The 25,998-nt window shown below is 43.4% G+C and overlaps 1 protein-coding gene across 3 annotated transcripts in view; it reads right to left on the bottom strand.

Annotated features, from left to right (window-relative positions):
- Positions 1-25,998, bottom strand: part of LOC102686846 (EMAP like 6) — a 118,146-nt gene that overhangs the window by 8,946 nt on the left and 83,202 nt on the right. For 2 of the 3 annotated variants that reach the window (XM_069179827.1, XM_006638417.3), the window contains exons 24-38: positions 25,779-25,910; positions 24,263-24,351; positions 23,359-23,535; positions 22,693-22,894; positions 20,926-21,052; positions 12,033-12,111; positions 9,813-9,942; positions 9,057-9,155; positions 6,667-6,840; positions 6,036-6,244; positions 5,554-5,711; positions 4,824-4,938; positions 4,265-4,453; positions 2,365-2,537; positions 685-847 (exon numbers count right to left, since the gene is read on the bottom strand). In XM_069179827.1, the coding sequence (XP_069035928.1) occupies positions 685-847; positions 2,365-2,537; positions 4,265-4,453; positions 4,824-4,938; positions 5,554-5,711; positions 6,036-6,244; positions 6,667-6,840; positions 9,057-9,155; positions 9,813-9,942; positions 12,033-12,111; positions 20,926-21,052; positions 22,693-22,894; positions 23,359-23,535; positions 24,263-24,351; positions 25,779-25,910 (2,216 nt within the window). Of the gene's footprint in view, positions 1-684; positions 848-2,364; positions 2,538-4,264; positions 4,454-4,823; positions 4,939-5,553; positions 5,712-6,035; positions 6,245-6,666; positions 6,841-8,579; positions 8,601-9,056; positions 9,156-9,812; positions 9,943-12,032; positions 12,112-20,925; positions 21,053-22,692; positions 22,895-23,358; positions 23,536-24,262; positions 24,352-25,778; positions 25,911-25,998 lie in introns of all 3 variants that reach the window. The other variant, XM_069179828.1, reaches the window with a different exon arrangement.

Genomic DNA, 25,998 nt, shown 5'->3' with positions numbered 1-25,998 from the left:
TAAGTTTAAATCCAATTTAACTTGAGTCTACCCTATCTGTACAGTACATATCTCTATACTTAGAGTGACAGGAATGTAAACTGGTTGTAGAGAATCTATGTAGCTCTTGGAGTAACAGATAAGGAAAAATGACTAGAAATCTTTGCAAATCGGTTTTCATTCTAAAGGCATGTGGGAATTAAAGAGGAACTGCAAGCTATTTTTAGAAAGAATCGGCACTGATGAGTGCATTTCAAACCACAATAAAAGTAAAATGTACACAGTAAAACCTCTATTTTAAATCACAAAATAGACTACATTTCCAGGTACAGTATGTGCAGTGCAATTCAGAATGAGGCAAGAAAACCAGTTGATAAATACCCAGTAAAATGGGGCTGGAATGGGATTCTGAGTCAGTTTCAGAATGTCAGGGCCCTCCTTGCAATACTGCATTGAATATGGAGGGCAGGAACAATGACCAAGGTGTGTGTGAAAAATACATATTGATAAACCTTAAATAGTGACTTGAGCTTCCCAGAACAGAGGTGAACCTATTGCAGCAAGAAACTAATTCAAGGTTTAATATTCTCTTAATGGTAAACATTCTTAACAAAGCAAATAATGTGCCTCAATAACTTACTGCATTGTGTTTATTTAGTCTGACAAAAAAACCGACTTGAAAAACTACATAAAAAATGTACTAGCCTCAATGTACTTGCTATCAGCAGAAAAATCCATCTGGATCACAAAGCTGGGAATGTCTTTGCAGTATCCTATCCGGTTGAGAGAGGGGCCGAGGGTCAGGTCATAAAAATCCACGGTGCTCTCCAAGGATCCCACAGCCAGGAACCTGTTGTCAGGACTGAATCTGCAGGGCACAGAGACGGTGGGAGAGGTTTATTCTCACAGGCCTGTGGGCCGTCTACACATGCATGCAATACAGATTCAGAATACCGCTGGTCATCTTGAAGGGCTTGGACTGCCGACCCCTGCACAGCTGCTTGCCCTCTGCATTCTGCCCGTCTTTCACTTCCCAGTACATAGCTTTATATTCTCAGAGACCCTGGAGGGCTGAGTGGTTTCTGTTCTGCGACTCCAAGAATGCGCAACGATGTCTCAGCTCATATCAGATCCTGCAAGCCAGGCAGCTCTTTCAAATTCTGTCTTACAACTCACTTTTACAAGCCAGCTTTCAACACTGTTTGATTTACGGTCAATTGTTGGATACCCTTCTCCGTTATTTGCTTGTTTTATCATAAAGTACCTTAAGATGCTGTACCAGGAAAGATGCTCTGTATAATGAAGTTCTGTGACAATTATGACACAGTTCTACAAAAGGCTGCTGCTTTCACTATCTGATATGCATATCCTAAATACGTTCTGTTAATGACAATAATTTTGCGTTTGCAAATAATGATTTAAATACAAATAGATGCATCCATTTATCTATTATACTTCCTACACTAACAGCAAGTTGATTTTGCTCTCTCATTCAGAAATATGCTTGGATACATATGAAAGCATGTTCCCTTTAGGACAATAACTGTGCTGTAGAATAGCACACAGTCCATACTTGAGCTATCAGGCCAGAGCTCATCCTGGTTTCAACAGCATACAGTGGACTAGAGAGCTTTCTTGGTGTAACTCGCCTGCCTTAGATAACAAGTCGGCCATAAGGACAAGGCTACTGGAACCCCGAAGGAAGCAAGTGCGAGCCCAACAGCACTGATGCAGAGTTCTCCAGTTACTTAGTTTAAAGCAGGATATGAATGAGGACAGTCTTAGTAAATCAAACAAACTAAAGAGGATGTGGAATCCTTAGCATTATTTCCAAGCCAACCACCGTGACTAGACAGTTTGGGGTGTGATGTTTTGAGGAGTACTATTCCACCGAGGGGCATGAATGTAGCTTGTTCACGGGGCGTTGGCATCAGTGCCGCATCGCTTCCAGAATTCAGCTCCATTTACTACCCTCCCAGAAAAGCGACGATACAGATCGCAAAAAGGTGTGGTGTTTGGACAGGGAATCCAATCACCACGCCATGCAGGATGACAGAAGAGCAGGTAGGGCAGTGAGTGTCTTCTGGGAGAGTTGTGGGAATGTGAGACAGAGTCATGATGTCTACATGTGGGCAGGCAGCAGCATGGGTGAGATTAGGGTCGGACCTCCTCCTGGATGAGATTAGGGTGTGACTTTCCTTTCAAACTGCCAAGTCGACCCCCCCAACTCGAACTACCACCACCAATCCTAAGAATCCTCTCTGAAGAATAAGAAGAACTTGCTTTACGGTGCCTACAGAACTACCCAAGGCTCGTTGGCTTGGTAATCAGCACTCTAATCCAGCTGCTGCTCCGCCCTGACCCCCGGATCTGATGGAGGCTCACCGGATGTCCTGGATGGCAGCGCTGCGGTCTCTCTTCTTGCCCCAGACCTTCAGGGAGTTGACCAAGAGGATGACGAACTCCCCGTTTTTCATGCCGATGGCCACCATCTCCCCATCAGGGCTGTACCCAGCGCACTTGGCCGCATGGCCCAGGCTCACCTTGTTCAGCAGTTTCTGGAGGAACGGACAGACCCCTTAGACAGCAGAGCCACTGACTTCAGCACAGTGAAACAGGAAGAAAGGTGTTTCGATCAGGGCTGGATTTTGGTGTTCGCAGGGCCTAGGTACTTTCAGTCCGAAATGTGCAAGAAGAGGGGTAAACGGCAATTGAATTATGTTGCTCGACTGGCATTAGAATAGTTTAAAGTGCATCATGTCAATCGACCATTACTTCGATACTTCTAGTTTCTAGAACAGTTGCTAGAGAGCCTATGATTTTTGATTTGGAGCACCTAGAGGCAATTGCAAGCATGTTGTTTCAGCTTGTTTTTTGTAAATCAGTAGTGTTTCCCTCCTCCGTAGGCCCTAAACATTTCGTAGGCCCTATGAACTACAGTGTGTCTATCCTATTCAAATACAACAGAGCATCTTCATTGCAGTGCTGCATTTTCTAGCACCCGAGTTAAATACTTGTATATTGACTTTCGACATCAGACAAAACTGATTACACTGTTAACACTTTCCTGTTCAGGAAAGACAGATAATTAACAGAGCATTATCTACCTTTTAGTTTGAAACTTATCCAAGCATAAAGACTTCTAATATGAAAAAATATAGCCCCAATCTTCAGCAGAGTTTTTATATGGGATCTTTTAAAAAAAAACTAATCAACTCCCTCTTCAAAGATAAGACACATTAAAAGCTATTGCTAACATTTTACAGAAGATAATGTAATAGTCAAAATTACTTCTATAAGTGGAGGGGGTCTTAAGTATTTCTTACCAGGAACTGGATTAAGAAGCTATTGCCTGAAGCTTTTTTGCCCCAAGTTATTTTACCACAGTCATAAAATTGTCTGTGAGTCAGAGTAATAACTCTGCAAGAGATATAAGTTTACTATAATAAGTTTATAAATTTAATAATGCATCTAAAAATGATAAAGGATAAAACAGCTATTCAAACACATGCCCAGTCATTAATAGCATGTGTAAAATGAAGCCCTGGGAGACATGGAACACCACTGTGTCGCTCCTGGGGACATGAATTCGACCCCAGTGTTGATTTTGGCTGCGCAGAGTGTCTGGCTGCTCTCAGGAACCAGCTGCTATTATGTTTCAAGCTGACAGCAGGCCTGTCCTCCAACAAGAGGTTTTTCATGCCCAGAACGTGGTTACTTAGAGTAAGTCTTTTTATCGATGATCTTTGCTTACACTTAGTTATGTTCATATAGCAGTGCTGACTCAAAAAATCTAAATACATTCTATTTAGAACAGATCTACTGAATTATTAACTATACATACAGTATACAGTCTAGAAAATGTTAGGTTAAAACTTACATCAAAGGAAGAATTATACTATGTTCATGAAAAGTCATTGCAATTTAAAAGTTACACTCTACAAAAAAAGCTAGTGCTGTTCTGGATTTGGTCCAAAGACAAGTGACCAGACACATTCCCAAGCTCATAAGAATGTCTTATAGTCTTGAATAGAGAAGACTCATGGAATTTGACTTAAGCACTGTGAAGTATTGATGACGTTGGCTAAAGAAAGTATACTTATTCAGGATCAATAGTGAAATTTCATCTGCAGTATCTCACCCAAACCCAAACCTTTCAGTTATGAGTTGAAATGTTGACCATTGCTCCGCACAATAATACTAAAGTCAGATCCACTGTAACACCCTCACCGATGTTTCTAGTCATGTATTGTTTTTACTGCTTACACTTGGAGGAAGTACCCACTTTATCAGCTAAGTCCCAGATGCGTATGGTCCCATCATCACTGGCTGAGATGAACATGTCTTTGGAGGGGTGAGTGGCCAGGCCCCAGATCTCTCCTTCCATGTGACCATTGATCAGGATGTTGGAGGCGGCATTCTTCTCTCCGACCTCAATGATCTCACCATCTTTAGTTCCCACTAAGATTTTACCCTGATTCGAGGGGGAAAGGCGATTACAGGCACATCCCAGCTCCGTTCTCTCATGCTCACATTAATTACCAACACTGAAGCACAAATGACAGAAACTATCTTAAACCTTTGCACAAAACCTTCCTTTGACCAAGGAGTATGCTTTTTACATTCCTGCGAGATTAAAGAATACTCAGATCTTCTCTTACCCTTCTAAAAACAGATTTGTGCCTGCACAAGTTCAACACGACCACCAAAGCGTTGTGAAAACAGTGGCCACACGTGCTTGAGGAGCCCTTCTGGATGCTCAGAGTACAGGAGCAGTTTTTCTTTCAGCTCTTCAAACCGCTTTCCCCTGACGGCTCTGCAGCTGCAGCGCTGCTGTCTCTTACCTTTCCCCTGCACACGGAGCGCACGCACTCCAGCAGCTGCCCCGTCTCCAGCTGGAACGCCCGGCACCTCTTCATCTCCTGGTCCCACAGCTTGACCGCCCCGCCCTCCTTCGTCCTGCAACACACGCCTCTGACATCACCACGGCCACCCCCGGCACAGCAGAGCCACGCTATCGGCACAGAGGGCTCTTGCTGTTCAGGATGGAGGATGGCAGCTGTTCACTACACCAGGAATATCCACACCTTAAACTACTGTCTACCTAAATTACTCAGAGGAAAACCCACAGCAGCTTTTTTTAACAAATAAACTGAAATAATTCACCGATTTTAGAGATTCAAAGAAATACAGAGAAGAAGTGCTAAAATTATTTTTTTCTAGTTTTTATTGTGGTTTTCGTACCCAGCCATTACGGTTTGAGGGTAATGTTATCAAGGAAAAGAGGAATGATATTTGGTCCCGTGCACAAAAACAGCCAAGGCAGAAAACTGACCTGTCGCACACATGAAGAGATTATAAAGCCTTAGTCAAATATGATACAATTCACATTTTCTCTCACTCATAAATCGAAACTCAAAACAGAGGCCAGTTCTTGTTCAACAGAGCCACGTCGGACTGAATCCCAGCTCTGCAGGACTGAGAGGTTGTGCTAGGGGCGGCTGGTTATTTATGGGGTTTGTACCCCTCTCCTTTTGCCCGCAGGAATGTTCCGGGGGGCTCCTGTGCACTTACGGGCGCTCTTTGCCCCCGGTGACAATCAGGCCGTCCCTCAGGGTGGTGTACATGGTGAAGACGGGGCCCGTGTGTGCTTTGGCCACCAAGCGGATCAGGCAGTGGTCCCTCCACACGTACACGTCTCCGTTTATGGCACCAGTGAACGTAAGATTATTCTGCAACGAAACACAGCTCAGCCGTGAGTTCTGCTGCCCCCAGCTTCGCAGCAGAGTATCTCGCATCTGTTTCTGTTGTGGAGCAAACAAGAGCTCTGGCAAACTGAACTAGAAACTGGGTGAAACCATCATGCTCATACAAATCTCACCTACACCGTATATATAAGGAAAGGTTTGGCAAAATAAATAAAGGTTCTTCAATTTAATTTCTCAACGACTTTTTTCATTATTTTTGTTGACGCCTCAGAAAAAAAGAAAAAACTCTTTCGAAGCTCTGAAAGAGAGTTTTGCAAGGAGCCCCACCAACAACGTGGCTGTACTTACAGCACCAAAAGCCACCGACAGCATCGTCTGCATCCTGGCATCCTCGACTGAGCCGATCACCCCCTTCTTGTACATCAGCGCCCCGCCAGCCAGAGTCCAGAACTTGATGTGCTTTATTCCCACCGACACGAACTGGGTGTCCGAGTCGGGCCTGAACTCCACCACGAAGATTCTTTCAGCGTGGCCGCCTTTACTGGCCACTTTGGCACCTGGTGCAGTTAGATAAAGGACAAGATCACATGGGCACCTTAATCCTCACACACACCACTTTTCTTCTCCTATAATTCCATAAACACACTGCACACAAAACTATTTGGCAAAAAACATCCTTTCATACAATCGCTACAAACACCGGTTGCATTATGGGGAGCTGAACACTGACACAAGTCACTGTTCAAGAAAATGTGTACTGACTGGATGTGAGGAAAGCTGTTCCAAAAGTCTTTTAACAGAGTGAGGATTAAAGTCTATGCATGATGTTAGTTTTTGCAAGGTAGTTTTCCTTAAAATAAACCAGCTCTGTGGAACACATTCGATTTCCTTCTATTTTTAGTTGATTAAAAGGGGGAGGGAGCTCCTTCCTTTGCCCTCGACGCAGGCGGGCGCACGCGGGCGCCCCGGGGGGACTCACCTTCCTGCCACCTCCAGACCGTGATGGTGTGCTCAGGCTCCACGCCCACTGACAGCAGCAGCTTGCCCGTGGCACTGAAGCTGACGTAGCCCACGCCCTTGGCATGGGAGCAGCGCAGTATGGACAGCGTCTGCTTGCTCATGGCATCCCACACGTGGATCGAAGGCGTGGTACCTATGGGGCACAAGGTGTGAAAGCTGGGGCAGACGAGGCCTGCACACACACTGCGCCCTCGGGCCTGAACATGGCAGGCAGTGTTTCAGAGACTCTCACTACCACACGGGGATACAAGGGAGGAAAATATTTTGCCCTTCCTGTTGCTTGCTTTGCCCAGCTCATGTGTGTTCAAGTCCGTCTTTATTGGCCTTATTAGGAATAAGCTTTGAAAAGCCTAAAAAGAAGTTATTCTTTACACTAGATTGTCAGACTGAGGGTGCATTTTTAAAGATTTGTGTGCCTCTTAGTGATGTGGAATGAAGTAAGTCTGCTTCAGTCCCGAGATGAAGACATGACTTTAAATTAAACACCTGCCACATCCATTCAGACTACAGAACAGATGGACAAAGCACTGTGGGAAGGTCGGATTTTGACAACAGTAACACTTGGTTAATCACACTTCTACAGCAGATGGAGATATTTAGCGAGACTACAGAGCACACTGACACTGAGAGAAAGGTGAAAACAATGGAGTTTCTCTGTAAAATAAATACATTTTGTAAGGATGTGGGATATGTGATGCAGCATGAATATCTCAGCTTTAAAATACTGGTAAACTTTCAATAATTCTTCCACTGAATACCTTCAAGGTTATAACTTATAAAAAAATCTATTAAGCATGCCACCTAATATGGCAGATTTCAGCAGAGATTTTAAAACTGGCATACCAGAAACACTGATCTTACCACTTTACATTACACCCATGCTAAAGTATTAGATAAAATTAAATAAAAACTATTGACTATCTAAATCCTGATTTATAAAAAGTAGTTGCATACAAAGTAGTTTACATTTGAGGTGGGAGGTGGGTTGTGTTGTGATGCACAACAGTCTACTCTGGGTTAAGTCATTTGGTTTGATTCACTTGGAGGATTCAAGGGGCTGATTGACATCAGGGTTTTCTGCTCTTCTGCGACCTTTAAATCGATTATTTAAAGAACCTGGTCTATTGCTTACCGTTATAGGTTTTATAAAGGCCTGAGGTTACAGTCAGAAATCAAATATGTTGCGTTTTCCAGAGCTCATGTTACTAGAAATAAATGAAAGCAATACTCGCTGAAAGGCAGTGGTTCCATGTGATTTTAGACATGAACAGACGGAGTGCGTCAGTGGAGCTGTTACAGTACTGATGTGAACATTACAGCTCTGTGACGGGACTTAAACCACGCGGACAAGACTGACTGTCACAGACTACACGCACTGTAAGCTTCAGATTGTACACAGGGTAGGGGCAGCAACAGAGCAAGTAAGACTCGACTGCTCTCAGACACGCAGGACTTTTCTGGTCGAATCCCTTTCAAAAAAGGCCAGTTTTCCTTATTCACCTCCTTTTGTCTTTTTCCAGGGATAAAGATTTTCAATTGCACTTGCTACTGTAGGTGCACTTGCTACTGAATTAAACCTGCCTTGAATCGCTATGAATTTCAATGCCAAGAGGTGAGAAAAAGTTAGGGTTTAAACTAAACCAGCTGGAAAGATAAGGACGAAGAGGACAACTGAGTACCCTTTCAGGTTCTGAGATATTTGTACACATCAGTTTAACTGACATGCTGTACAAGGAGCTGACCATAAATCAGCTCTAGGACCTAATCATATGTGTTCAGAGACACAGACAGCTGTTTTATGTCCTCATCTAGTTTGCATGAACAGGAAACCTGACCACACGTGACAGAGGAAGAATAATGGCACTATCTTACCTGCAAGGTCTGCAACATCGCCTGTTGTGTGTGGGCAATGGGAAATGAGGAAGCATCAAAAGAAAACAGCTGGAATAAGTCATTTTTTTTTTCTAATGCTGAGGCACACGACATCAGCACCAGAAGAAAGCAAAAATATTCATAGCGAAAAACAAAATGGAACGGGCAAAGAGAGATGCTAACAGAACAGTGCAAAAACAACAAACTAGGATCTCAACTAAATATGAGCAAAACAAAATCATGACTTAAAAGCATTCGATAAGGAAAAATACTTTTCAAGTAATTTTGAAGACAGAGCACGACTCAAAGTTATGTCACAGGACTGGCAGGCTGACCTGTGCACATGTTACAGCAGTAAAATGTTCAATCGAGCCGTGTGTAGAAGGATTGTTCTGTCCCCTGATTGTACTGAACCGAGTGGTTTCTCACTTGATACGCGCGCAGACAACTGGGAAATGAACCAACAAAGGCACTTACCGATCTGTCCGGTGGCAATAACATTTTTATACTTAGGATGCTGATTGACAGTTAGACACAGGATGTCGTCTGTGTGCTCCAAGTAGAAGCTCTGAGTGCCTGGAGGAAAAAGCCCTGTCACACAGGCAGTATTGATCTAGCGGTCGGAGCTCTGTTGACTCCGGGTCTGAGACAACACTTCCCACAAAGTCCCTGCCGACTGCTCAGTGTAAATTCACGAGGAATGACAACGCCCCAAAATCAAAGTGTGGCGAACGATTGTGGAGTGAATATTTGGCTTAACCCGGTTTAATAAATAAATATTTGGTATTTATAGCATTCAGTGGAGGAAGGACAAAGGGAGTGATTGCTAATCGCTGACGGCTGGGGATGATTGAGTGTGGCTGTTGTCATCCCTCCTGAACTTTAGTTAAATAAACTCCATTAAAATTTATAGAAATAAAGCAAAACAACCTTATTTCTCCTTATCAGCTTAGCTGCTAAACACATTCGGTCACTTGCATGGTAATGGGAAGCAAAGCGGACTGAAGCACCTAGGGGGTTTTGAAAATAGGCCCAATTCTCTTCAGCTAGTGTGAAAAATAACCTAGCGGGATGTTCTAGTCCCTACTGTGGTCAAGGTCTTTTGTGCGACGCTAATTTTCTTCCCCCGCTCTCTTCCTGTGAACGAACGAGCCACGGAGCGCCAGCGAGCGAAAACGCTCGTGCCTGGCGGGCTGACCGGAGGGGGTCTCCCTTATACGCCGGGGGCTGCACCTGTGGACAGATTCTGCACCATGGCCGCTGCAGCCGTGTGGAAGATGATGTCAGCGCCGTCGTTGAGGTAATGCAGGTTGTTGCGACAATCAAAGCCCCTGTATCCAAACACATGGTCCAGCACCAGCTCCTGAAAGCCCACAACACAACAAGGATTGACCTGCTGCACTACACACCCCAGTAAAGCCTGTCTTGCTAGAGATCACCCGGGCTGCCTGTTTCTGATCAAATGGCTGAACTGACCTTCCCCTCCAGTGGATTATTAGTTTACCAAGCCTATCAGGTTTGAAACAGTTGAGATGCAATGTTTTCTAGTTCAGATGGCTAGTGGAGGACTGCCCAGATCCAGCTGAGGCCCTCTGATGCCACAACAGGATTTCATTGCACTTGTGCATACGACAGATAAATTGAACTAATACGAGGATCATCAACTTGAGGAACCTCACTCGATCCCAGGCTGCTGCAAAAGTCACGTTGCTAGTTTCTCCATACCATGTACTCAAGAGTGGAAAAAAAACAAACTATTGATGGTCATGATGAGAGCTACCCTTAACTGCGCTCTGTCGTTTGATACCCTTTTCAGAGTGTCATTCTCTCCTTAAATATTGCTCATTTTAGGCCTTACTTATCAAAGATTAATACAGAGAGGTTACTGCATGTTTTTATTTTTTCAGGACTTGATTCTTGCATTGCTTTACTTGCCAGACATTTTGCACAGGACCTGAAAGGGTCACAATTTGTTCTTACTCCTCAGGATTCTAACCAGAACAAAACACATGGTCACATCCTCCTCCGGAGTGTCCTATGACCCAAAACATGCTATATACTTATAGTCTGTAATTATTGCTATGTGAGGCACCATTGGACAGAATACAAAAGTGTTTTTACTCCTTGAAAAAGTTATAAATACAAAAAACAAAAATAATATTAAATTCTATTATTGTCATGTCATTTACCAAACTGCTTTATACCATACAGTGTGGCGGGAAGCCGGAGCCTACCCGGCAAGCAGCGAGCGCAAGGCAGGGTACACCCTGGACAGGACGCCAGTCCATCACAGGGCAAGTGCAGGCCAACTCTTATCGAGAAATGCGCTGGGATCTTTAATGACCACTGAGAGTCATGGCCTCGGTTTAACATCTCACTGAAAGATGACGCTCACTACAGTATAGTGTCCCTGTCACTATACCAGGGCATTAGGACCCACACAGACCGCAGGGTGGGCGCCCCCCGCTGGTCGCACTAACACCACTTTCAGCAGCAACCATAGCTTTCCCAGGAGTCTCCCTTCCAGGTACTGACGGGGCTCACACCTGCTGAGCTCCAGTGGGGCTGCCATCTGGGAGCTGCAGGGTGATATGGCTGCAGGCACTCTGCATATGAAGCAAGCTCTGTCACCCAGCAGACGTCTGCCTCTTGTAATGTCACCCAATATGCAGCTAGACACCGATTATCAAATGCACTCCTGTGTTGCCTCTACTGCCACCTGCTGCATGGGACCTTCCATTCAGCCTCGTCTCCCTGCTCGTTTCTCTAAATGTTCCCTTTTCACAGTCTGGCTCCCTTTTTCCTGTTCGTTGTCTGTTACCCCTTGTCTGCGTGCGTTGTTTCTGCTCCCTCTTGTCTTCATCCTCCTCTTGTTCAGTAATTTAATGTCTTTCTCTGCTGCCCTCTTCCAATCAACCTTCACCCCTAGCTTACTCCCTGATGCCATCACCTTGGGCATGGGTTGGCCTGGCATCATACCTCTGGCTCAGTCAGCTTTTAAATTCTGCCTTCCCTCCTGCCCCTATCCGTGGCATCCAACACGGTCCCAGGTTGGGCCTCTCTGGCCCCTGCTGCCGTCTCGGCCCCTGCTCTGTCTGCTATCCTACCTCTGGCTCAGTCTGCAAGTGTCCTACAGCGTTTAATGTCCGCCTTCTCTTTCCAACGTTACGTACGCATTTCCATACTGCACCTATTCCTTCCTCCTGTGTCTCTGTTTCTGCATCAGTGGTTTTGTGGGTTCACTTGGGTCTTTTTGGGGTTCAAAGCAACCTCGTCCTATGGCTGGGAGGCTACCCCTTAACCAAAGTAAAAACTTACTATACTTAAACACTCAATAAACATTCAGTAAAGCACTTGACTGTTGAACATCATTATTCCTTGTGAAGTACATCTAAAATGATCATTTCTTAATTCGAAATATATATATAGACAGCCTGAAGCAGTGACTCTTACCTCCACCAGCTTCTTCTTCTTGGTGATATTGTTCTTCTGCAGTTTGTCAGGCTGAGGGGCAGCTCTGCTAACAGGAGGCCTGAAAAAATCAGATTCTGAATGAATATCGTCCTGAGTGTCCGCAAACCATTTTCACAACGCACCAGTGTGGAATCTGTCTCTGAGCTTCCCTCTCGTCAAGGTAGCAGAAATAAAAAATAAAGGTGTGATAATTTCAGGCTGGGCATATTCTAATTCAATATGGCACAAGCTTAATTAAAGTGACCTATCTAGCACAGCTTTAGATCTGAGCAAGGCCTTGTCGCCTCTTCAGAGAGTCACATAAATTACCCATTTTTACCAGTGACAAAGAGTTAACAGGCTTCTGCAAAAGTGTTTTTCAATCCTAAAGGGGCAACAACACCCAAAGGAAGCATACAAGTGTTGTTGGCATTACCTGGCCACATTATCTGTGCTTTTGGAATTAATTAACTTAACACAATTTTTCCCCAAGGACAAACTGAAGAAGGAAGAATACAGTAAAACTTTTTAGCCATTCACACAACAACCTAAAACTACACATGGCAGAAATGAAATTATCTCAAGTTGAAAAGTTACTCGTTGAAGGGTAGAAGTGGTGTCATGTAGGAGTGAGAGATTGTAACTTGGATTAAGGGTGATCAAAAATCAGTCTGTAAATCCTATAGTTACACATTTCTTGGTGGAAAAAAGACCTATGTTTAATACAGTGGTACAGGCATTAAAATGAGTTTTCTTGGTTTATTATTACATAACCCTCGAGGCAAGCTGATTAGAAGGAATATGCAACAGTACAATTTACAATAACGTATACACAATAGGAGGTATCATGTCAACTTCACATGAGAAAACAAAGCAATACAATGGTGATGAACAAGCATTTGTTATACCACTGCTTGGCGAGGATGCAGAGTATAACAGCAACCACTATGACTGACTGCACAGCTAGAGTTCCAGAGAGCTGGTAAATCACTAGCCTTGATGCGATGTGAAAAGATTGTTTTGGCTCCGTTACAAATTTGCAAAGTAGAAGCATGTTATCAAATTTATTTTTATCTCCCTTATGAAATAAATAAAAAAAGTTTTCAGATAGTACTTTACCAGCTGTGGTTTGCAGCCTTGAAGGAGGTGTGTAAAACTTCTGCCTTCCCCTGTTGATTAATCTGACACTTACTTCATACATGAATGTGTATAATTCATGAGTCAGCTCTTGATTCTTATACGGCTGTCTTTCATGCTAACCAGGCAGTGGCAATAGCTGCTAAGTCTTTTGAAAGCTGATGGAGGTTATGTGTGATGAGGGAAAGAAATTGTCCTGGCCTACTGAGGCTTCTGCAGCACTGAAATACTTTCTTCCTGATCTTGCCAGTGTTGAGTGTTTTGGTAGAAATATCTAGCGTACTGTATATCGCAAAGAACATAATCAACAGAAAAAAGTAGTACACCTCCTTCACGTCAGTTGCATAAAATTTGATGCAAAAACAAAAAAACATCACTACCATCAAGCACATACTGTACATAGTTACGCACATTACAGTCTGACTGCAAAAAAAACAAAACTGTAATGTTTACCTGGATCCCCTTGTAGGCAGCAAATAAAGTCAAGTGAGAACTTTAATAGATTCAGGTCAACAATTCAGAACCCTTTTCTTCTCAGCTTTTTATTTAAAAATAAAAAATAAAAAAATCATGCTAAAGCAATCAGGAAAGCTGAATTGTCATTCCTGTGTGGCACAAACCATGCTTCTCAAGCATGCCAGAAAAGAAGTTCTTTTAAAAATGAAAGAGTGCACCAGTCTACAAATTTAGAAAGCTCATACCCTGGTGTCCCTGGGCAAACTGTGCACTAAAGCTCCTGAGGAACAGGGAGAGAGAAGCGCATCAGTGCTTCTGTGGGAAATGGCGCTATAAATACACTAAAGCCAGCACTCCCTACAGTCTGCAGCATGAAGGCCATTCTCTAGCAAAGCTTATTGCGAATACTCTAAATAAACAGCAGACATTATTTCTAAAGCTGTGGTATTTAATGGTCAAATTAAAACATGTGGTTTGGGCTACTGAGAGAAAACAATAGAACAAGTAGGTGAAAATGTTATTTATCATTAGTTTTTAGTTCTGGATTTTGCTATTAAATCCCCTTAATTAAACTACTTTCAAATCAATGTTTTTTTCTGCTAGGGTGACCATTAATAAGGCCGCAAGAAACCTTATCACTGTACAGCCGCAGATTCAACTGTGGAGACTCACTGCAGCACACAGCACACTACAGACTGCCATCCTGGTATTAGCATGGAAAGGCTGACATGAAAATAATTTCAGACTTGTTCAGGCAACCCCGTTATGTTTAATATGAGCCATGGGTGTTCGTTGGAAAATGTACTAAACGCAGCGGTATGGGAAACAGTTTCTGAAACATGGTTGGCTTTTTCACAGCCACCAACGAGTAGGAGAACCTGACACTGTAGCATGACTGTCTACAGATTGAGCATAATAACAGCTGGATAAGTGACAGAAAAAAGAACTACAAAACACATGCTTTTTAAAAAGACAATCTTACACAAACTTATTTATGGCATCTTCTAGCAATTAAGCCTTTCTCTTTGATCAGCAGGTTCAGAAATATACAAATGAAGAGACGTGTGACCCAGTCCCAGCAATGGGGGAGAGAAAGTCTGTGTGGCGAAGATGCAGTAGTTACTGCCGACACAAATGTATTTCTAACCGGAGACCTTATCTGAAAACTACTTCGGGTAATGGAAGAGGTCCAGAAACCATGACCACATGTTTTTTTTTTGTTTTTGTTTGGCGTTATTTTTACAGCAGTGAGAAAAAATAGAGTTTGATCCAGATTCTAGGCACGGAAGAATCAAAAAAGGCTTGTACTTGTACTTGAGAAGTTAATTTTAATCAAAATACAGTACTTAGGCCTTCAGAAGATTAAAGATCCAGAGATCAAGCTTTCAAGGAACACCTGTTCACTACCATCAGAAAATATTCAATGCATGAGGACTGAGATACACGAGGAGCTCAAACCGCCTTCGATCTCCAGAACTGACCCCTAACCCCTACTCATTCTACAGAAGGGCACACAGCAGCACTCACAGGGCAACAGAAGACATTGCTCTGAGCTCACTCACGGCCAGCTCAAGTCAACAGTCAGCATGTGATTTCACGACATCTGCATTTTTCCTTCCTTCTTGTTGCACTTCGTATTTCATAAGTGCACTAGGTCAACACATTGGTTTAGATTCTGCTTACACTGCTATCAGCTCAGGGGATGATGCTGGGAAGCTGACTGGTATTGCACAATACTTCCTTTTTAATGAAACATGACGGCAGTCTTTTTTCCGATTTGAACGTGACACATTGCTCAAGCAGGTCAGGCTTTGGGTTGAAATGTAAAAACTTGGTTCCGAATACCTCAGGCTTTTTTACTTTGGCCAATTAATAAAAAAAAATCTCCAGATTAAATGGCTAATTCTTCTCTTCCTCCACCCCCCCATCAGCTCTGTGGAGAGCATCTGCTGCTAAGAGCCAGAGGGGGCTGTAATTCAGTGTTGGCTTAATTCATCATCTAAATCCCATCCTGCAGAGTTAGTTTGAGATTTTTTTATTGGCAAGTGTTAAATCCAACTTCACTTCCCACAGTGAAGCCTTCTTTCACATAACATTGCAATCTGATTTTTGACAGTTAATGGAAATTTAGTCAGAATGATTTCAAAATACTGTATAACTGAAGCTTTTTTCATGCCCCACATTTAGCCAAAGCAGAAAGGAAATGCCGAATCACACCAAACATGCAGCATCAGACGTGCATCAGGTAAAAAGAAAAATGCAGATGACACTAATTACTCCGTTTAAAGGTTCGGTATATTTTCGAGCCTGGTTAAAAGGAAAACGTGCAGGCTATTCAGTCTTCTCACTGGGGTACACATGGTCTCCCCAGTGAGCGTACACACACATGTGCATGCAGTTTTAGTGAGTGCTGTTCTCTAGCTGTACAATACAAATGAACTTGAGTTACAGCGAGACACATTGCTGCTCTAAACCACATTTGTGGTTCACCAGAAAGCACAGTTTAGCAGGTCTACAAATGCAAGAAGAACTCTTTTCAGGTTTTAAATGGCATGCCTAATTCTGTAGGTTTGGCACACACAACCCTGATCTTCCCAATGACCCAAGAGAACAGGTCAGTTGGTTCTTTATGTAACTTTGTGTCCTTTCTTTAAAGCAGTTTCAGCTGGTATGTTATGAACCCAAAGGTTAAACATATTAAATTTGAACAATTTAGAATAGAAATTGTTTCAGATATGATTATGCATTATTGATAATTTGTTGTTAGAAATGAAATAATATGGTGTACAAAAACACTTGAAATTATTTTAAATATGACAGAATTGCTTGTCACTTCTTACGTCTGAACCCATACAGAAGTAAAGTTTTTTCTGTTCCATAACAAGCGAGACAAACCATTACTGGGACTATGGTTAGCTGTAGAATACTTACAAAATTATTTTCATGGCAAGACATACAGTAGTTTTCTAATTTCTATTTGCATGTCACCTTTCAACTGATGTATGAACTACACTGTAATTGTAAAAAAGAATAATCTTGCATAACATTAACAGGGAAGTTAACAAGTATCATTACTATTAGAAATATGACAGTCTGTGATCTGTGCAATATTAGGATATCATACTAAGTTTACAAGAAGTCTTGCACCATGCCCTGTCCAAATTTAGCCCTGTCACTAAACAATGTTATAGAGAAACTCCCATGGCCATTATTATTTAACAACACCTAACAGAAAAGCTAAAATTACTAAAGTAAGCAGTTAATTATAATTACAAGTTACTCATGGGTAAGTTAAATAATCTTATTCTGTTGCAAGATATTGCAGTTTCCATCATAAGAGTATTTGACAAACCCTTCAGTATGAACATTGGCTACACAAGGGAACAACATCAGAAGTAACACACAATGTGTGTATTCGGGGCTGACAGAAATAAAAGGCAAAGCCGAATCACAGTAATACAGGGATTAAACTCAGCACTAGTGGTGCATTTGATGGTACTTACTTGACAATTCCCTGCCTCCAAAGGAAAGCAAGTTAAAACACAATACAGATATTAAGAGTTTCTTAAAAGACAGAGTAGCAAAGCGTATTGTGTGGAGGGTGTCAGAGATGGCTGGCTTGGACAAAATGAAGGTGAGTGAAACTGTTTCCACACCAGGGACATGGTGGTGAAGTGCACTGCAGGATACAGGGTGATGTAATCGATCCCCGAGCGATCTGCCCCACTGCAATGCCCCATGTGCTGCTTTCATAGATGAGAAAAGTACAGTCCTCTGTTACTTTCATACTATATAAAGCCACATATGCAACAGGTGGGGACAAATGAATATTTGGTTACATAAGGAATTGGGTGGCTGTTATGTAGAGCTACAGTACATACTGGCCAATATCCTCTGAGACAGACGTTTTCTGGGTGAGCATGATGCATCTTGCCCATTTTGGAGCTCATTGCTGCATGGGGTCAGCAAAATGAATGGGTAGAAGAAAGGGTGGGATAGTGCAAAACTAATTTAAAAATCACGTGTAAGACCAGGTACCAGGAAAGCGCAGAGGAAGCAGAAAAGGAGTGATGGAAAGGAAGAGAATCAGGAAGGTAAAATCAGATTCTGAGACACAACAAGAGGGAAATGGAAAGAAGGGCTCACAAGAGGCTTGTTAACAGCTCAGTCTGAGCACTACTGAAAGTCTCACATTGACCCTGGCCTTCAACCTGGTCACCTGGTCCCAACACAATGAACACCAAAGAAACTGCAGTGCAATCCCCTCTCCACCTCACCCAGGCTGGTGAGGCACCGACACTGGTGAACACACGGCTGGTGTTACATAGTAAACCTGCACTTTGGTGCACAGCCCTTGCTTCCAGTTTTAAACCATCAAGGATAGTTTAATCCATCATAATGTTATAATAATGACCTTTCACATTTTGCCCTAGCGGTGTGACGTTTTAGCCTCACAGCTCTAGGGTACTGTGATCAGGTCAAGCCAAGGGCTGCTGCCTGTGTGGGGACTGCATATTCTCCCCATGTCTGTCTGGCACACCAGCTCTACCCACCTCCCAAAGAAGGAAGGGTTCACAGTGGAAAATCTCTTTCCCAACGCTTCTGTAGGGCATAGTATCCGTCTAGAGGTCAGCTGTTAAGCAGAGTATGATGCCTATGACGTTTTCATTCACACTAGAGAGACCTGCTTTGTTTCATAAACGACTTCTGGTGGAAGAGCATGAGAGGTGCATGACCAAACATAACACAGCAACACTCGTACAATCATAAGATTTCTATCAATTACAATGAGATACATCATCGAGAAAAAAGACAAGGGGGTAAGGACAATGATGAAAACTACTCGTTAGTTGATGAAAACTACTCGTTAAACTAGCAGGTTTACAGAGGAAGTAATGTTTCGAATTCTGTCCACTTTTAGGCAAACAGAAAACGCAACAATGTATCCATGACACTTTCTGAAAATGAATCCAAAGGCTCATAATGGTATGAAAATGCAAAGACAGCATGAGAATCCAAACACGATTTCTAGAAGTGTTCTTTCTAAATCTTGTCCATCACACATGCAAGTGGCATGCCAGGGAATAGAGCACTGGAGCGGATCACATGACTGAGCAGCAAAAAACAAAAGTATAGTGCATGAGACTTAGTGCAGCAAACAAAGCCTTTGGATAGAAGGAATCTGTGTCACACGTGGCACCATGATGCAGAGGAGCAGCAAGGAAAACCTAAACAATTTCCACACTGGTCAGGACATTTCACCCACAAAAATACCATACCTACACACTACATGAAGATTTCATGCCAATGAGGAAAACCTAAAGGAACACGAATGCGATCAATGACAATTACTGCAAAAGGTTCCTTGCAATGACGTTGCATGAGGACGATTACCACTAGAGTGTCAATATTTAAGCATAGAGGATCTTTTGTCTTTATGCATCCACTAGGGAGCGGATGTGTTGGCACTGGTGAACCCTTCCTGCACTGGCTGACCTGAGTGACTTCGATATACTAAAGCTGCTAAGAGGCTCTTTTTCAGTTGGGTCACAAGTTTAGTGGTGACGGATCATGGAACGAACTGGAAATTCTTAACATACAGTACCAAGCGACCTCTAGCGGGATTTTGTTTTCAGTGAAAATCAAATAAATCACTGGTTTATAGGATCAATTTAAAAGTTCTCTATACACATTGTTATTGCAAACCAGCTATCTCTACTTTACAAATTTGGCTTGAAAACTGCTTTTTTGAAAAATTGCTGAAGAGTTGGTCTGCTCAATCACTAGACAGCAGTGAACTACAAACTCCAATATTTTCACAACAACCTTCCTGTTTAAAACATGCTGAACACACTAAGCCCCTGCCAACAAGTCAATCATATACAGTGTCTGTCAGCATTTGTAAACCACCCAATTTCAACACTTATCAAATTGAACTGTGGTCGCTGCTCATTCATGAGGCTGGTATGTAGAAGCTGCCGTTTAATATTTTGCTTTAACTACACTTTGACTAAAATCAATACATTAACTTCACATTTAAGGAACTGAAGAACAACTATACAACAGAAATTAGCATGATGTATTCTGTAATGATCATTGTAGAAACAATCTGGTATTTTCTGTAGGACAGTTAGTTGTTTAAGCCAAAAATGTATACTACCGACAAGGGACCTGTGCATGGATTTCCCTGTAAAGCTTTCTTGCCTGATGTGCAGGCTGAGCCCCTGGCCTATGATCTTAAACCCAGGATTTTCCCATTTACCATATGTGGCAAGGAGTTGCAGGGAGTGGCATGAAATTGGGAATGACTGGCTTGCTGTTCTATGCCAGAAACTGCTGGAGCGCTGGGGGGCAGTTCTAGAGGAAGGCATTGGAAGAGGGGTCAGAGAAAGATCTGCTCGATCTGCATCGGATGAGCAGAAAGGATTGAACTGCATCACAGCACAAGACACAGAGCACACGTTTGGCTGTGGTTTCTCATTTTGTTCTTACCGGCTGGCATGCATGGACACAGGGGAATCCGGTGGGCTAGAAACAGGGGACTCCATACTGGAGAGTTTAACTGGCAGAACTATAACCCCCCTACCCCTGCTAGAACAAAACAACTAACTGGAAGATAGAAAAGCTAAGTCTCAGCACAGTGGTCAGGCTGTGCTCTGGACTCTCAGCTTCGTGTGTTACACCACGCACTGCATTCCCCTCTATCAGTTTCCGAATCATGCAGGAGCTACTGTATTCCAGACAGCTGTTGGACAGTGCAGGTTCCTACCGGGGAAGTTTTACTTGGGCCAGAAGGCTTTTTCCCCCATTCTTTTCCAGTAAAACAACAAGATGTAATGTAAGGAACAAGATGTAAATAACTGCTTCTGAAGAAATCATTAAAAATAGCTTCCAACAGTTTTAGTTTCCTTTAAATCCTCTTCTTTCTTAAAAAAAGAAACAATTTTACTACCACTAGATGGCAGCATAAAGTCAAAATTGACTATGGACTGATGCGAATTTCCAGTCAAACATTTTAAGTTGGCGGACGTTTAAGCTACAGTGGCCAAATCGACTGAATGAACTGCTCCTGCCTTCACAGGCGATTCCTTCACATTATGGCTTTGCGAAGTGACGCAAGAATGTGTTGCAAAAAAAATTTCAGGAGCCATTTTCAGACCATGGTATTCATGGATCTAACAACACAAATGCATGTCAAGAATGGGCAGGCAGGAGGACACCTGCCATTCTGAGTGGGACCGGAAAGGAAGAAGAGTCTCTGGAGAAGCTGGAATGGATTACAGAAGCATGAGGAATGTACCTTTCTTCTGCAGACATTTCTTTCTGTTGCTGGTGAGGCTTGGTGCCAGCCATCTCCCGGATACTAACTGCATAGATCTTAGTGGTGTAGTCGACAGATTTCTCCCGGGCAACATCGCTGTCATACCCTGCAAGACATGGACACGATTAACACCCTCCAGCAGTGCATCGGAAAAGCTCTATTTTTGTTTTGTCTCGGCTGTGCCAAAACTCATATTTCACAAAGGCAAACTGCTCCTGATGTCAAAAGCCTTCGTTAGAAAGCTCCGCTAATGGCTCCCTTTCACGCAGCCCCAGCAGAATGGCACTTAAGAGAATCTGCAGCCGCAATGATAAAGTCCTTAGGAAAGCACATACGGTCATAAGGTTTCAGAAGTAAAGCAGTCTTCAAATCAATACCAGCCGTGTGCTGCAGACTTTTTTTGTGGCCCACAGTGACGTAAGTTGGCTAAGAGGTCCAGTCTTCAGTGAACTGGACTGGAAACAGGGACCGAGATCTCTCTATTTCAGCTACAGCTCTGTCTGTGACATTGCCTTACGGTCAGCAGTTATTCGTGCTATATCTTTCAGATAAAATATAGACCTGTGGAGTTCTGCTCCTAAGTGACTCTGCTTTATAAGTTGTTCAAGAACAGCTGAACCCCTTGTATGAAAAATAACTAAAAATACAAATTATTTTAATGGAGTTTCAGGAAGCATGACAGCAACCAAGTTCAATCAGACTTGGCTTTCAGTAACTAGCTATCACTCCTGACTAATTTCCTCTCCTAAAACACAATAAATACTATACATGATCCCCTTCTCTCCCTCACATACTGTACCTCCAGCCCATCTCCACCTCTGCAGCTGATCCTGGGTCACCCCTCACTTTGCAGGGGGTCCCAGCCTCCTCACCCCCTGGCCAGGAGGTCAGCCCTCAGCCAAGCAGGTTAAGCCAAATTTTGCTCCCTATTCTTGGGTGTCATTATTCCTAGTGAAGTCATAAGGAATAGTTTTTATCTATCTACAGGAAGAAACGCATGAGAGGTCACAATATAGTCTCTGTCCATAGCTGGTCCTGCAAAGTCTATTTACTGTAGGACATCTAATGGCATCTTTCAGTAATCTCCATATTCCCAGGGTGCCAGCTGCTCGTGTTCCACAATACGCCATAGCTTATTGTTGACAGTAGCACCTGCTAACAAGCCCTATGTTGCGCTGAGAGCAGCTGAAAGTAAGGGGATAGACCCCATGTGGATACAAGGAACTGGAAGATCTGCAAGCAGAGTATACGGGGAGAACCAAGGTCATAGTCCAAACAAGCAACAGATCAAAAACCAAAAGGTCTTGGAAAACAAAATTATCTGAGGGAGAATCCAGCAATCAGGGGTTCAAAGTCCAGGCAAAACTCCTTGAGCCACAAAAAAGAAAAAAAGGCAAACAGGATGCATGGCTCCCTAGGTGTTAACCCAATACTGAGCAAGGAAGAGACCGAGAGGAGGGTTTAAGTAGGTTGGAGGGGAGGCGGGGTGATGAGTTAACGAGGTCTGATTAACCGACGCCTCCCCAGAGTGGATGAGGTATGTGCTATCGGTTTGGGTGCCCTCTGGTGGCGGGATGCTGGTACTGCAACACCCTAGACTTCACTTAACAAGTACTGAACCAGACCTCAGAAACCACCGCCTTTAAAACTACCACCTTACCTTGGGATAGGCTTTGCAAAGTGTAATTGAGATGCACCTTCACACATGACAATGCTTGTTTACTGAACGCAGGTTTCGGTGTTTACCCCCGTCCTCCTCGGTGTCCGTGTCGGACTCTTCGCTGTCCACGTGCTTGCTCTCCTTGTTGCCAGAAGGCTCTCGGGCCCAGATCATGAGCGCAGTGTCGGCACCCCCTACCGTGAGCAGCGTGGAGTCGTCCTGGGACCACCGCACGTTAGTCACATGGGCACTGTGGCCCACATACTTCTTAAACTTGGCATACTGTCCCTGCAGAGAAAACAGTGATAATAATAATAATAATAACACTCCACTCAAAGCGCTTTACAGGTAATGGGGACTCCCCTCCACCACCACCAATGTGCAGGATCCACCTGGATGTGATGTGGAAGCAATCTATCCTAAATCAAGACTGATAACAGATATAATTCTTTACTTGGTTGGTTCTTTGTGGTGGTGCACTACAGTATATTAAACATACTACCTCATATTTCTGTAAGCCTTATGCAAATAAGGGGTTTCTAGATAAGCTTTAATCTATATCTAAAAGCAGGTAATACAATCTGAAAGGAAGCATGCACTGCTAATAATGAATCAACACTCGCTCATTCTGGTTTAACTGACACACTCCAATGAGACTCAGTGCTGCAATAGGTTGTAGCCAGAGGATTGTACTGGGAACTGAGTCCCTACTAACTGCAGACGCTGCAGTGCTGATCAGTGTGCTCTGTCACCTTGGCAGGGTAGGTAAAGAGCTTTACGAAGCCAAAGTCATCCCCGGTGGCCAGCAGCTTCCTGTCTTTGGTCAGAGAGGCGGCGTTGACGTCTGTGATGTCACTGTGGGTGGGCCAGATGCCCTCACAGGTGGGGCCCAGCACACACGTCCAAGTGGCCCACTCAATCTTCTCAATCTAGGGCAGGATTGTACAGACCAGGTGAGGTCAGAGAGGACCCAGGAATGTAAGAGGCCTTAGCAGGAGAGTCTCTAAGTCCCTAGGTCTCTTCACAGGCTCTCATACCCATGGCTGTTATGTAAAGTGAGAATACAACCCATTTAACTGAATCTGACGTTGCACATTTCTGGACTCACTATGAAGGTGACATTCAGAAGCTATTTACCACCATTCACAGTTCACATTTACAATGAAAAATAAAATACAATTAAGTAAAATTTTGCGTAGAGATTTTTAGTTTCAAAAGGGTGATGCAGAAATTGTCTACTGTTTTTCGGAATATATGACTGAGTCCTCTCATATTACATACAAATATTAAAAAAAAAACACTTGATTTATGACTTTTCATTTTATAGTCCCCTGTACATGACCGAGCTGCAGAAGCTGATGAGATTCTGAAGGACAGTTAGAGATGACCCACAGCTAAAGCTGCAGCCCTGTGACTGCTTCATGATACAGATGCCTGATTTTTAATTACAGCACCCAACTGTGAGAAAGGAGAGCAGAAGGAGAGCAGAAGGACTTGACTGGTGATTGGCGTGCATGTTACAGGTAATCTATCCAAGACAAATAATTTAATAAAAGTAAAGAAGAAACATAATGAGAAAGTCTCATGCAATACCACAGATTTGTAATCCTTTAAAGGGTTGAAGAAAAGAGATTGTAAAGTTTTGTTCTCTCCTACCTCAGATAGCCGGATTGTTTGCCTTTTCCCTCTGGGGGCTTCAAAGAATAATTGCTCTTTGGCACCGGAATTAACTTGTAATAATTTACCTGCATTGGATAAAATAAGGTCATTGTGTGCATCAGAGCAAAGCAAAACGAATTTTAAAATAAAAAGCAATCCACTGTCCATGCTGCATCTCATGAATGCATTTGTCTTGCCAGTTCCCATTATTTCTCGTCTTGTATACAACAGTCTGAAACAACACAAGCCTGCTGCTGTCCCGCAGGGAAGGAGGACAAATGTGCTGCCTCTGCTTATAATGCAAACCCCGAACTTCGAGAATGATAAGAAATTGCGGTGACATCAGGGAGGATGCCTATATAACAACATCAAACAACTGGCGGTCAAATTCAGATCTTGGACTCGGTTGCCTTCACCTGTTAATAAACAACAGGGAAACAGCTCTGCAGGAAATGACTTCACTGTTATGACACCCATCCAGCAGCTAAAGCCACACCCTAGTCACTCCCCTTCTTTTGTGCATTCCTTCTTACAACGTCTGATGTGGAACTATGCCATTAGATACAAGAGCCCCACATTTCTTGTTTTTTATTTTAGAAATGCAGTTTCTATTACTTTTTATACCCACCCAGTCTGGAACGGCCAGCTGTGTTTTTCACGTTGTGGCTCACAGCTAGAATGGGGATTAATGCGGTAGTCTAGAAAGACTCCTCTGACATACGCACCGTGTACCTAATCATCTTTTAACACATCACTGGCACCACAGGACCGTCTGGAGGCAAGGCGTGTCGCTCACTGACAGCACTGAGAAGTTTCGAGCACCTGCGGGGCTTTGGGGTTTGTTGGGTTTCTGTGAGCCGAGAAAGTCTGGCTAGTCCCCACCCTGTCCTCAGCAGCTCTCAGCTCTTACACCCCCGGTTTCCCGTACGGCCCCTTTCAGAAAGCGTAGACCTTTCAGGTATACCTGACCACTCACCTGTCCCGTTTAACCCACGCACCCTCAGCTCTTCTCTAGTTTAGGATGCTAAATTTATTTATTTTATGCTACATTTTTGCTAAATATTTTAGGAGTGAATGATGCTCTAGTCATTCACTCTCGGCTCAGTATTTTGGAAGCTCGCTCCTGGTACTCGGATTCTTGATGATTCTCGGTACTTCATCGTTTGTCTTCTTACTCCAGGTTTGCGACTTGTTTTCTCTTTGACCTCGTTTTCGGGATTACATTTCTGGCTTGCTGTTTTGGTCTCACATTTACCGGCTTTCGGACTCCTGGATTTACTGAACCGTGGCTTTGGATAGTGTTTTGGAACGGCACACTTGTGCTTTCCCTTTGGCTTTTGATTTACGGCTTTGGATACGGCCCCCTGCTCTGACAGGATCCCACTCGACTCATCCGGCAACCCTAACATCAGCCGACTGTGTGAACCCCAGTCACAGTCAGCTAGTGACACGGCCCAGGCTTGAACCCGCAATGTCTGGATCTTAGAGCTCCCCCAGCACTCTGGGGTCTTACCTCGGGTATCCCAGTCTATGTGCGTGATGTAGCTTGAAGCTCCTTTGCAGATGCCGACCCTTTTGCTGGTCAGCACGTTGTAAATGTCCACAAAATTATCGTGAGAAGCCACTGCTAGGTATTTTCCAGCATCTAGGGGAAAAAGGGGACGTCACGAGTGAGGCCAACAAAAAACAAACAAAGTCTCATTGAAAATAATCTTCGGCCAAGCAGCTCCTGG

The sequence above is a fragment of the Lepisosteus oculatus genome, chromosome 17, assembly GCF_040954835.1.
Source record: "Lepisosteus oculatus isolate fLepOcu1 chromosome 17, fLepOcu1.hap2, whole genome shotgun sequence".
Taxonomy (NCBI): Eukaryota; Metazoa; Chordata; class Actinopteri; order Semionotiformes; family Lepisosteidae; genus Lepisosteus; species Lepisosteus oculatus.
Note: the sequence above shows the minus strand (reverse complement) of the source record. Positions and strands in the feature narration are given on the sequence as shown.